We start from the raw sequence: 13,028 nt of genomic DNA, 5'->3' as shown, positions 1-13,028 counted from the left end.
AACATATTTTAAGACAAGCATATTTCAATAAATTGTGCATCCATTGTGGAATGCCTTAGGAAAAGTAACATCTCCACCTACATTTTATGATGAATATATGTGTTATTTAATCTAATCTAGTCTAATATAATTTTAAATTAGGGTGTCAGTTTGATTGAATTGTGCCTGTGCATCTAACTCTGGTCTCATTTCCACAAATGGCCCAAATCTAAGTGACACTACTGTGATAACCTCGATCAGAGAATTGTACCTAGCTCTGTTCATGGACACATCTTTGCAAACTGCTTTACAACTTCAGTAGTAATAACAGGGTCGGTAAAACTGTATTTGTAATTGACAGATAATTATTGCTTCACTAATCATATTTATTCCTTAACACTATGCCTTAGCTGTTAATCCTTTCACCTGTCACACTTCCTGACATTTCTCACCTGACACACTTCCAATGTTAATTCAAAACCCTGATACATGACCACCTTCATACTTGAGGCTCACTTTTTTAAGACAGAATACATATCAAAACCACCACTTCAGTCCAACCAAGAGTGTATATATATATATATATATATATATATATATATATATATATATATGTGTGTGTGTGTGTGTGTATAAATATTCTGGTGTAAGAACATGACATCCGTGGCTATCATATGTTGTAGTAACCCACTGCTTTGCCCCCCAGAATGAACAGAAAACGCATAGGAAATATTTAAAGGGGAAATCATACACCAAAAAGAATTGAGGCAGATGTACAGAGGGAATAGGTGGAAGAAAGGAAGGGGTGCACAAACAACTTTCGCACAACTTTGATTGCCATCTGCAAGGCCAAAGAGGATGGTTTTAAGAACTAGAAATCATGCAGTCTATTTACTTGGAAAATTCCCCTGACAGCAGACCACGAATGAGGGAGATTTATGAGCTACACTGTGTGTGGCTTACCAAAAAAATTCCACAATATGACGTTCCACAATACAATTTTTTATGACTTTGAATAAGTACTTTCAGGATTGGGCTATACCAATCCAAAGTGTGTATCATAACTTCTTTATCAAAATCCAGCTGCATCCAACTACAAAGTTGAAAGTCCTATAGTGTTGTGATGGGGCTCCATACTAGAATTGAAACAATCACAGAAAAATAAGTACATTTAAAACTGAAAGCCATAACACAGAATCTTCATATATTTTTAGCACAAAAAGACATTGGTGTATGGCCTGTGGAGGAAAGCAAGACACTGCTTGGTTGCAGGACAATGTAAGCTGGGTACAGAGTTTTGCATTGTGCTATTTGTTCTTTTTATAGATGGAAGGTAGAGAATATATAGGCGATGAGGTATATGGTAAGGTGGGTGTGACTTGGGAACAAGCCAAGATGAGAGATGAGTGTGTGTGTGTGTGTGTGTGTGTGTGTGTATGTGTTTGTGTGTGTGTGTGTGTGTGTGTGTGTGTGTGTGTGTGTGTGTGCGTGCGCGCGCGTGTGTGCCTAAGTGCATGTTTATATGCATATTTGTTATTTGCTTACAGCACATATGTAAATAGGTGAAAAGTGGGAGGGGGTGGTGATGGTCCACAAGGAGTATCTATATATTTGGTTAATATCTGTCTATGAATTTGGCAACCCTACTCACATACAGTACATTCTCTGAGTGGAGCAATCAGCTGGTACAAGGTGCTGTGATTTGCTCTAAGAATTAGCATTGCTACCACACCCTCTCTCGTATTGCCTTGCTCCTGATCTCAGTTTACAGTCGGGAGGGTGTCAAGGAGAAGACACACGTGTTGAGCTGATGGGTGCGTGAGCTTTGGCCAGGCTAATCTATGTTCGCATTCCCGCATGCCTTTGACCTCCCTCAGAAGCACTAATCATCAGTGCTCACCGTGATACACACAGCACAGCAGTGACATATGTTCCATATACATGAATAGGACTGACAGCGATCCAGCTCAACTATCTTTTCCAACCATTATTGTGTGTTTTTTCACCTACAGGGAAATGAAGAACATGAATTTTTCTTTCTCTTTTTTAGTTAATTACACTGAATATGGTTATCATTTTAATATATTAGACAGTTAGAAAACTTAGAAAAGTGCTAACTCTGAGCAGACACAGCTTCAGGGTGACACTTTGCTCCAGGCAAAAGTAATAATAGCAACTGCAAAACATTGTAATTATCAGATACAGCCCTTAAATAGACAACTAAGACCACTGCAATATGTTATCTACACCAGGGGAGAAATGTGAACAGGCTGCATTCCCAAGATCAGGCCCAGATGTGATCCTTCCAAGAACGCCTGTTGTGAACAACTTGCCCTTTTATGATAATATCTCAGGTCATTTTTGCAAATGCAGAAAAACATGTACAGCAATAATTGGAGGGGACCTATTTCAGCACTGAAATCATTGCTGCCCTTATTTGAATGCTCTTGGGGCAACAATCTGATAGATTATACTGAACAGTTGAAATAATCCTACGTAATTCATAACAACATATTACAATGACAATGACCGTATATAAATTTATGAACAATGCCATAATAATGTTTACATCTATCGGGGGCAGGGGTTGGGGACTGACAGCAGAAGTAGCAGGTGAGTAGCTGCTTGTGACCATAGAACTGTGAGAGAAATAGAAATCAGAGTGGTAGTTGTGGTAGAAGTAGCAGGAGAGGTTCATTTCAGTAGATTTTGTGGGATTGTATCAGATGTCTAATAAAACATAGTTTGATGTATATCTTGCAATCCTGTATTTTTATTAATTCATCTTTTCATTATTTAAAAACAAAATATAGCTCATTTCCCCCCTTCCAGTTTTGTTGCATATAACATAAATTTTTTTCTTTTTAATTTTGTTTTTTTTTTTTAATTCCTGGCCCCTTCATCTTCAGGTAAGGGCTTGCAGAAGTAAAGTCATGCAGAGTAGTCATGCTGGTAAACAAAGTAAAAAAAAATGCATTTTCTCTTTTTTCATTTATTTTTGTATATCAAATTGTTCATCCTTTCCTCTCGTTATGTCTTTTCAGAGTTTCAGTGCCATTTATCCCTCTTTATTTTCCAGCCCAGAATATCTCTCTTTCTCATGCCATCTCCTTGGACGTAGAAGACAGCTGTGCACCAAAGTTCGCTACCTCTGTGGTGTTTGATTCCATTATGCTCTCTTCTGCTATATCTCCTCCTTTTGAATGCTTTCAGTAGCCAGGATAGAGACATAGTCTGACCATCTACCATTTGTCTTTCTTTTCTGAAGCCATGGGAATGCCATGGTAATACCCACATTAATCCATTTCTGATGCTGCTGCATGTTCTCTTAGCATTTGCGAAGTCTTCTCCCCCTCATTCCATTTCTCCGGCTCGTTCTCTCTTCATCTTTTTCTCTCATGCCATGCAAAGCTGTACAGAGGTCAAATGGTGAAGCGGTGAATGGGAGAGAAGGAGAGAGAGGGAGAGTGGCGTGTCCATCTGCGCCGTTTTGTCTCTGCCTTTTATTCCTCACAGAAGCAGCAGCACAGAGGTGTTCTCACAACCTGAATTTATCTGATATGACGTAGAGTGTCTTCCTAAAGTGTGTGTTTCTTCAGAGACGCCCTCAGTGCTTTTAGTGGGAGAGAGTGGGCCTGGTCTCTAGGGCCCAATCCCTGTCTCTCTTTGTCAAGGTCAATGCACGCTCATGCTCAGTCAGAGTAGTGTGTGGATCTCTCTGTCAGTGACCAGTGTCAGTATACCAGTACTATATGAGCCTATCATACATAAATGTTCCATATAACTCACTGTAGATGAATAAAACATCCATTCTCCCTCAGTTCTTTTAGTTAAGCAGGTGTTAAAAAACAGAAGTCAGATGTATTGGAGACGGTGCAAATTCCTGATTTGTTTGATAGTATGTGTGGTCAAGTTTTACACTGAGGGCAATTTTTGCTTCACCCGTTGCACAGCAAAATAAAGTTAAAACGAATGAACAAATACAGATGAGAGTTTAGTGAAATGCTGGCACACTCTTAACATCCTGGGCTTATGTGTGTATAGTTGATTTGATAATCTGCCATGCAGGACAGGCTTAACTGATGTTATAGTTCAATTATATATGGATGGATGAATTGCTGCTAAACTGGAGCCCTTTGGTGCTTGTGTACATTGGCTGTGGGTAGATTTAAGACAGATTATTAAGAGAGCTGTAATTGTAGTTGTCTTCAATTGGCAAAACAATTAAACAGTTGACCAGTTAAACTGATGATCACACAGCTGACTTCAAAGTTTAGGGCTGCTATGCCATGTTCAGAGCCATTGCTGTGCTTGTGTGCAAAAATGAAGGTGTTTTTGTTCCTTTTGCATTTAAGGAGATTGACTCATTGATCATTTTAAGTAGCTCCATGGGTAGTTTGTCCTGGTCTGTGTTCAGTTGGTTCCATGGTGAGGCAGGATAAATGAGACAGAGTCATTGGGATGTAAGAGGCTTCAGTGATTTTGCAGACAATTTCTTTTGGTCCATTTGCAGATGGTAGGTTGGCTAAGATGAGGCCATCATTATTTTTCATAGCAGCTCCCCAAAACAGTCTGGTTTGAACTGAATACGTATTATATGTTGGCTCTTTCATCTGGTCCCCACACACACTTGCAGGTGCAACACTTTGGTCGGATGTTATATAAGTCAACTGAGACTCAATCCAGGTTCAGGGTCTCTTCTTCAATGTGCAGTCAAGCCCAGCATGAATTCACAGTGCAGGGGCTGCATCAGGGTTAATGGGTTATAGTATATCATTATATTAGATCAAACTCAAGTTAATCTTTGCCTGTATAAAAAATAATGGTAACTAATGGAAGACTGGTAATGGTGTGGGAAATGTTACCATGACAATTTCATCTCTAACATTATGCATTTGTGAATTCTAGGGTATAAAAATAAACTTAAAATGACATGGCAATCCCATTCCCCATCACCTTGACCATAGCCTGACTCTTTCCAAAACCATACTGACAGCTTTGGTACAGTTGGGACAGCAAGGTTCAAACACCCACCACTCTTTGGGTTCAGTCCAAAATTCCCAAGCACTGCATTGTAACATTGAATTTGCTATCATTGCTTATCATTGCTTATAATAACAACCAGCATACTGCATTCCCCTTGTGCTTCCTTGGTGCACTGTGGAGCCTTTTCAGTCTGAATGAAATTGATCATTCTGAGACTGTTTTTACTTGGTGTTGTTCTTTGATTGGTTTAAATGCAGAGAGGGGTGTCATGGAAGGAACAGAGCTTAAAAATACAGTGGTGCAAAAAATGCCAGGGTGCTTGGATGTTAAAAGTCCTTTCAGTTGGAGTCCTGGTTCACTGAAGGACATGGGGTGCGGAGTGAGGCAGTGGAAAGAAGCATGATAGGTAAGGTGGAGTGAGGAGTGAAGGAGTGAACCGGGTCACTATGATTGCGTGACAATGATGGGCGCTGGCTTGCATAGAATCCAATGGGCAACTGAAGTCAGTTTTGATGTCAATTCATTTTCCTGTGGTTAATGCTACTTTGACCAAAGCGTAGTCACATTGTTTCCTTTAACAATATGTAATGCCAGTGTTAGTTCCCCATCTGAATTTAGTATAAAAGTGCTCTGCCATATAGGAATCCATCTGGGAAGTTTCTGTGAAGTGTCCCAGGGGGTTCCACAGCTTAATGTAAAAACAAAGCGAGGCTGTGTTGATGCGCTGTGATGACTGAACATGGACGGAGGGGAGGGTCAAATCCCAATGGAATCTTTGAGTATAGAAGCAAGTGGTAGAGCTAAATAATTCTCTCGGTGCGTTTTCCATATCTCCCTCTCTCTAACACTCTGTACCATTCCCCCTTTTTTTTTTCTTTTTTTTCTTTTAACTCCCCAACCGATACTGTCAATTTGCTTGAAAAAAATAAATATTCACTGTCAACTGTCATGGCAAGGGTTGACTCTAAAGTCTCTCGTGCAAATAGGTTTAAGGAGAGGACGGAACAGGGATAAGACACACATGCATCGTTGAGTTGTTTCACGTCAGTCTATGCATCCTGTCAATCAGAAGGGGATCAGTCAGTCTGTTCCCAGCCAACAAATGCTACAGTATGTCAGCAGAGATGCTACATGTTCGGTCATGGGGCTTTAGTCACTTGGTCAGTTGATGCGTTTGTGTATCGGTTAGTTGCTCAGTGAATCAGTGCAGCAGTCAGTTGATGATAGTGAGCATCAGCCAGCCAGAGTTACAGTGCATTTGGGAGTCCGTTGGTATTTGAGTGTCAGTGCTCACTCTTTCAGGTCGTTAGCATGTCACTCAGTAAATCAACAGAATCTGGAGTGGCAGAAGTCCCATGAGGTTGCTTTGGTTACAATGTGAAGTTGTGGCCTCACATTTCCTTTTTTTCCAAGTCCCTCTTTCGCCATCCTCACATTGCTCTCTCTGTCAGCATCTCACATCTGGGTAATGTGGCTCCATCCGTGAATTCACCATCAATTGACTCAGTATGCTTTCTTCTTTAAAGAGAAGGATGTCTTTAGAAACTCAACACTGTAAAACAGAACAAACAGGGATTAGTTAGTGGTTTAGTCTGAAAATGACACAGCATTCATGAACATAAAGATTATATTCATTTATTAGCTATAAATGATAATTCAAGATATAATACTTCACATAAGGCTACAGTATTCATAAATATCTCCTAATTGTACCATAGCACACCAAACCCCAGTATTTGAGGTATTTTGTCATAATGTTATGCTATCATGAACAAAATATAATTTAAACACATTCCTAAATATATCATACCAGAATGTGCATACATACATATATATGAAGGGGGTTTGTAAGTCTATCCATTAAATAATTACCCATGCTTGGTGGCAGGAAAACCTGGTGCATCAATTTTACCTGAGAATTGCTGGTGAAATAAGTGATGAAGAAAATGGCTTTAACAAATAAATTAAAAGGCTTTAAACAAATGTAAATAAGTCTACATCAAATTCTTTAGAAACACTGGTTATAGCTACAGATCATCGTGGCAGTTGTCATACAGTATACACTACTACTTTCCAATACCATCTTTGTAACAAATGAATTTATTTGTATTCTAACAAGAACAGTTTCATTACTTCGATAGTTGTTCCAACTAGTTGATAGTTGACCAAAATACGTACTGTATGGTTCTGAGGTCCAGCATCCTGGTGCATGTTTATGTCATAGACATTATACACTACTGTGCAGAGAGGCTACTAGAGGCTTGATTCTGATATAAACTTACCAACATTTAGTAAAAAATGAACTAAATTCACCGTGAAATACATTTGCAACATGTTTGGCACACACTTGAAGGAAAGAAAGTGAGAAAACACAATAAGTTCATCAGGATTTTTTCTCCTCCACACGCGACTCTTAATCCCATGGGTAATGAAGGTAAAGTTTCCACACACCAGATTGATTTAAAGTTCAATATTACCTCATTACATCCCACACAACATAAAATATACAAATGTACTGTAGGCTTGCTGTTACTTTTCAGCCTTCAACCATTTTACTGTGAGGTCAGTAAGACAGCTGAAGATGAAGAGGAAGTCAGGTGCACAGCTGGCTTTCACTTTTTCACCATTCAATACTTTAGTTGTTTTTGCTGAGGATGGACCAGGTGAATGACTGTCAAAAACCAAACTTTGTCTTAATATTTTGTCTTTAGAATACTGAGGGAGAGATTAAACCACAATAACTGGGTACTAAAGGTCCAGCTATTTTTGTACAGATTGGAGGGGTATCATGCAGATGTTTGAATATGACACTCAAATTTCCCTCCACGCTGATTTATACATCTACTATTTTATTTCCACCAAGAACTAGTAGATTATTAAAATAATGCAATATTTACTAAAAGAAAGTCTTCCATCTAAGATGCTTGCCAAAGTGATCCAATTTATCCATGAAGCAACAAATCAGCTATGACCCCAATGTTACTTCATATCATAAGGTGCCTTCAGCACAAGAGAAAGGACATTTCTATGTGTTGTCTTTCACAAAATTGCACAATGAAGTCAATGTTAACCAGGATAGCCATCAATATTTATGGTATCTATACACATATATTGTACTAGACATGCAAACACACACACACACACACACAGAGTGTAGAAACAATAGTCTCACGCACAAACTTTGGGTCCAATACACAGAGGTATTACTGTATACGATGGGAACACAGAAATGGTGCATCCAGACACAGAACAGCACACATGTAACACAAAACATACAAACATACATTCTTACACTGACAAGTGATCAGCATCATTTCTCCTTTCATTTTTTTCTTTTCCATTCTTCCCCAAACTGTTCTCCATTTCATTGTTCTTGGAGACTGTTGATAATCGTCTTTTGAACTCAGTTTGTACTTTCCCCCAAAAAAGATTTAAAATCTGTCCATATTGCATTCTTGGTCTGTCTACGTCTATTTTCGATAAAATGCTGTTTGTTGTAATCCCTCTTTAGGGAGATTTAAAAAGTCTTTTGTTTCAAGACAGCAGTTTTCTTCTTTTTTTCCTCTTTCTCCTTTCTCCTCCCTATTTATTTATTGTAAAAGTAGTACAATTAGGAGCGTCCATCGCAAAGAAAGGAAGATTAAGTGAAAATACAGAAGGAATAAAAAGAAAACAGACATGAGGTGACATCAAGATACTAAGCAAAAGAAAAAAAATCAAATGTAAATCCATGAATGATTATAGAAAAGAGTAACATAGTCTGTTCATGTTGAAATATAAAAAATATGTTCATGATCACACAAACATATACTACATGTGGATTTATTTAGATTTGCGTGTACTGTAGGTATAGACAGATGGGTACAATCCTAGAGAGGTTTCGTGCATTAAAGAACATCCTTGTACTTTTACACAGTCAGTATTGTGGAAGCACTAAAAGAATGTAGAAATAGTACAAGATTCCTGAGTTTTTGGGAGGGGTGGAAACAACTGAAGGTTGGAGATGCCACAACAGGAACGTCCACCACCATATATATATTTTTTAAAAATACCACCTCAATATGTTTGTTTAAGGTTCATCCATTTCTCATTCATTTGAATTCATGAAGCTGATTTTTTTTTTTTTGTAACTCAGGTAGGGCAACCTTATTATTTGCAGTCAGGTGATGAGATTAAATGTTGTTTGAAGCAAGTAAGGACTTGGATGTAACAAAAACAAATGGTCCTAAAGCCCCACTGGACTTTGTTGATCTCTGGCCAAAACAAAAAATTACTTGAACACAATGAAATTACTCATCATGGCATTCCAAACTTCAATCTAGTTCCCATCTTTCAATATCCAAACAACTGATGAAAATGTGCATCATTTAAATCCAAAGTGAGGTTAAGTGTTATGTTTTAAAAACATGCTGTACGCAGTTAATTTTGCAGGGCAAGCTATACACAACAAATTATGTACTATGAGATGTACTATTTTTTGCATATTCATATTTAGGTATATATTAATTTTTTATGTAGATCATTCTGTATTTCTCGTTTGCTTCAATATTTAATGTAGTCACCTGTCTAGAGCTCTTTCTCCCCCCTTCTCCTGCTCTCTTTCGCTTTCTTTCCATTAATACAACCAACACATATCACATTTCACTGAATTGCTTCCACATAAACCAACAATACCCAGTGACCCCTTCAGTAAGTTTCTCTCTTTCAAGGAAGTACTCATCTTATTGAGACAACAGTCTGCTATACCAATCATCCTAAGTGTGAATCTCAGAGGAGATATTTAAGAACTTGTAATGCACATTCATCAGTAAAGTAATTTGGATCCAACTGTAAAATAGGCAGTTGCAATAGTTGGAATCCACAAAAACAAAGAAGGATAATAGACTATAGATTAGATTGTAGCTATCCTGTCAAGACTAATATTATTTATCTGAACTACAGGTTAAACTGCAGTGTTTTTTTGCTGGGACACAGAGGAAGTTTCATGATCATGAATGAAACAATCTCATCAAATTTCTCTCTTCATATACATCCCATGGGAGGATGTGACGCTTCCAGCTTGTCTTGCATCTTGTAGTTAATTATATGTAGCTATATATAGCTATAGGTAATTATACGTAGCTACCTATAGCTATATATGTACCTATACCTACAGCTAACTATACCTACAGCTAGTCAGCCACTCGCTGGGCTTATTGGACTGGAATTCCATGTCTATGTAAGAAGGTCAGCAGTGTAACACAGTGGTAAGGAGCAGGGCTCATAACTGAAAGGTGTCTGGTGCGAATCCTCACTGGGGCACTCCTGCTGAACCCTACGGCAAGGTATTTAACCCATAATTGTCTCAGTAAATATACAGCTGTATAAAAGGATAACGTGCAAATTGTAATCTACGTAAGCTACTATGGATAAGAGCATCTGCTAAATGATAATAATATAATAATGTAACAATGCTTGTTCTAGTAATATCAGGCCAAAACACTGGATTGTAGAAGATAGCTGTTACAGCTGTGGTAATCATGACAGTCAACAGAAATGAAAATATCTTCTCTTTAAGAGCAGTTCCCCTAATATTTTTCCATATAAAAGAGGTTGTATTTGTATTCTTATATGTGGTTTCCAGGCCTTTGGATTAGAATCCTTAAATGTCAGCTGACCCCTTGTACTATCCAGTTCCACCTCCAGTAGAGGTGGGGTGAGACCCAGTCACACATATCAGGATGTAATGGGGAAGACAGGGAAGGACTTCATGAGACACTGAGACTACTCAAGTCAGGTTTACTCAGGTGGTGATGTAGCAGAGGGCCACCTACATGTTGTAGCTTCACACTGGTATGATCTACATGTGGATTTCCCTACACTGCCGCAATTGGTACGAATCCAGAGTCAGATGCCATGTCCTTGGCTACCTTCACTTTGTTACCCCAGGCTCAGGGTCACATAGACATGTTACTGTTAGGCATTAGACATTGCCTGCTGGGAGATGTTTCTGCATGACAATGGTCACGGTTCATGACCATTCTGTGCCCTACTTCCTCTGACCCATTCATCTCATATCAATTGTATCCTGTCTCAGGTCCAGGCACACAGAAAAACTTCATTTTTTTAGCAGTGGAACAACATCCACTTGGACTCACAAGCTCATTTGCCAGACATAGAATATCAGCAAATGTGGAAAATCAGGTTGTTCCTCCAGAGACTTTCGAAACCTCCCATAGAACAGTCCACCTAATCTAGCCTCCACTTCCCAGCTTTGAGAAGTTCAAGTCCAGAAATCAGGCATAAACCACTGGCCCTGTCTAAAGGCTAAATCACATTCTACAGGGCATGAGACAAGGCTTCTCCTCTAAAGATGTCCCTCTATCCAAGTAAAAAAAGACTCTCTTTTGATCCAGGATAACTACTTTACATGACCATAACCTAACTAGTGCGCATTAGAGGATTTAGTTCCTTCATTTGGGGACTGGTTCAAGGGTATGGGCCTGCCAGATGCATACTTTTACGTGATAGTCTGGTGTGAGACATCAAAACCCCTCTGACAAGATAAAGCATAGAAATACAAAGGCTTTCTGGGTAGTCAATCATTGACTGCACACATGCTTTCAATGTTTCCTGCTCTTGCTAAAATCTCCTCTCCCTGGGAAACAGTGATATTTGTGCTGAGGGATGGAATCACATGACACAACATTTGCTGGGGTAAACCTGCACAAGAACAAGTTGTATTTTGTTGCTTATGTTTGCATTAAGCAATTACTGCTTCATTTTGCATATGTCTGGTAAGTACAGAGCTTACAGAAAGATGAAAGATGAAACATAAATAAACAAAATAATGGTGTTAATAATTAGAACAAAACAAAACTTAAAAAAAAAATCGAAGACCACATTTACACTCCCTTAACATTTCCCCCTTCCAAGCCCTTCAAAAGAGTATAGACTGAAACACCCAGCCCACCTTATTACAGTATAATGGTCTTGCCCACCTCACAAGCTCTTGGCATGATGGTCTACAGTAAGCCCTGCTGCTTGTTTATCAGCTATGAGCTGCAAGAGGATTGGCAAGAAAACACCTGCCCATTTTTCAAGCATGCAGTCAGTCAGTATATGCATATGTTTAATATACAGTGCTCACCATATTTATTCATACACCTGACCCCAACAGGGAAAAACTTGCTATAAAAGAAAAAAGGTACATATTGGAATTTTTTGCCCTTATTTTTTAAACGGGATTTTATAAAAAATATTCTCAATAGCATTGCTCAGATTAAAGTCATACTGAACACAAATGATTGGATTTTACTCCAATTTAAATGAAAAAAATCAGGAAAAAAAGAATCCAATACATATTTTTTTTCGTTTTGTGGCATGTTTTTGTACCTATGAAGTCAAGATATGAATAAATAAGGGGAGCAATGTATGTGTATACAGACTAAATGTGTTATCGTATCAAAACATATTCATAGATTACAATTTACATACATAAACATTCATAGCTTATTGCTAGTGATGGAAACCCATGCATGTTAAAAAAAACAACTTAAGTTTTACTTTATACATATCATTTAGACCAATTATTGGTCAAAGCTAAATATTCTTATTCAATCAAACCCATGAACACCCAAAAGGAGAAAGGGACAGAGGAGGGAGTGGGGAACAGAAGAGAGCCCAGATTCAAAGGGGGGTACTACAGATACAGTAGTGACATTTCGATTTCAGTGATCTCCTCCAGCCAGTTTCCCCTTCTGTCCCCTGCCCCCTCACTCAACACATACAGACAGATACAGATACGTACATTTCAAATAATCCTATACAGTATCCTTATTACATACCCCTTTACTATATAATGGCTTTGCAGGCTGAGACATGCCAGCTTTAATTTCTACCTCTCAGCTATAGTCTTACATAGTCCCAGGAGAGGTTCACCTCCACATTGATATGATTTTTACTTCTAAAGTGTCCTGAGTGTTATTCTTTTTACAAACACTATTGAGCAAAGTTGGCTTCTCTGTCACAAAGTCCCATATATGGACTAGATAGAAGCTGTCACTCTGCAGAGTGGTATCATG

General features: G+C 38.5%; 1 protein-coding gene across 1 annotated transcript in view; it reads right to left on the bottom strand.

The window, feature by feature from the left end:
- Positions 1–2,125: 2,125 nt before the first annotated feature.
- Positions 2,126–13,028, bottom strand: part of LOC118775947 (potassium voltage-gated channel subfamily C member 1-like) — a 71,612-nt gene continuing 60,709 nt past the window's right edge. Inside the window, exon 5 of the mRNA XM_036525939.1 lies at positions 2,126–6,517. Within this exon, the coding sequence (XP_036381832.1) occupies positions 6,504–6,517 (14 nt within the window). The 3' untranslated portion in view covers positions 2,126–6,503. The remainder of the gene's footprint in view (positions 6,518–13,028) is intronic.

Source organism: Megalops cyprinoides, chromosome 1 (assembly GCF_013368585.1).
Source record: "Megalops cyprinoides isolate fMegCyp1 chromosome 1, fMegCyp1.pri, whole genome shotgun sequence".
NCBI classification, from domain to species: Eukaryota; Metazoa; Chordata; class Actinopteri; order Elopiformes; family Megalopidae; genus Megalops; species Megalops cyprinoides.
Note: the sequence above shows the minus strand (reverse complement) of the source record. Positions and strands in the feature narration are given on the sequence as shown.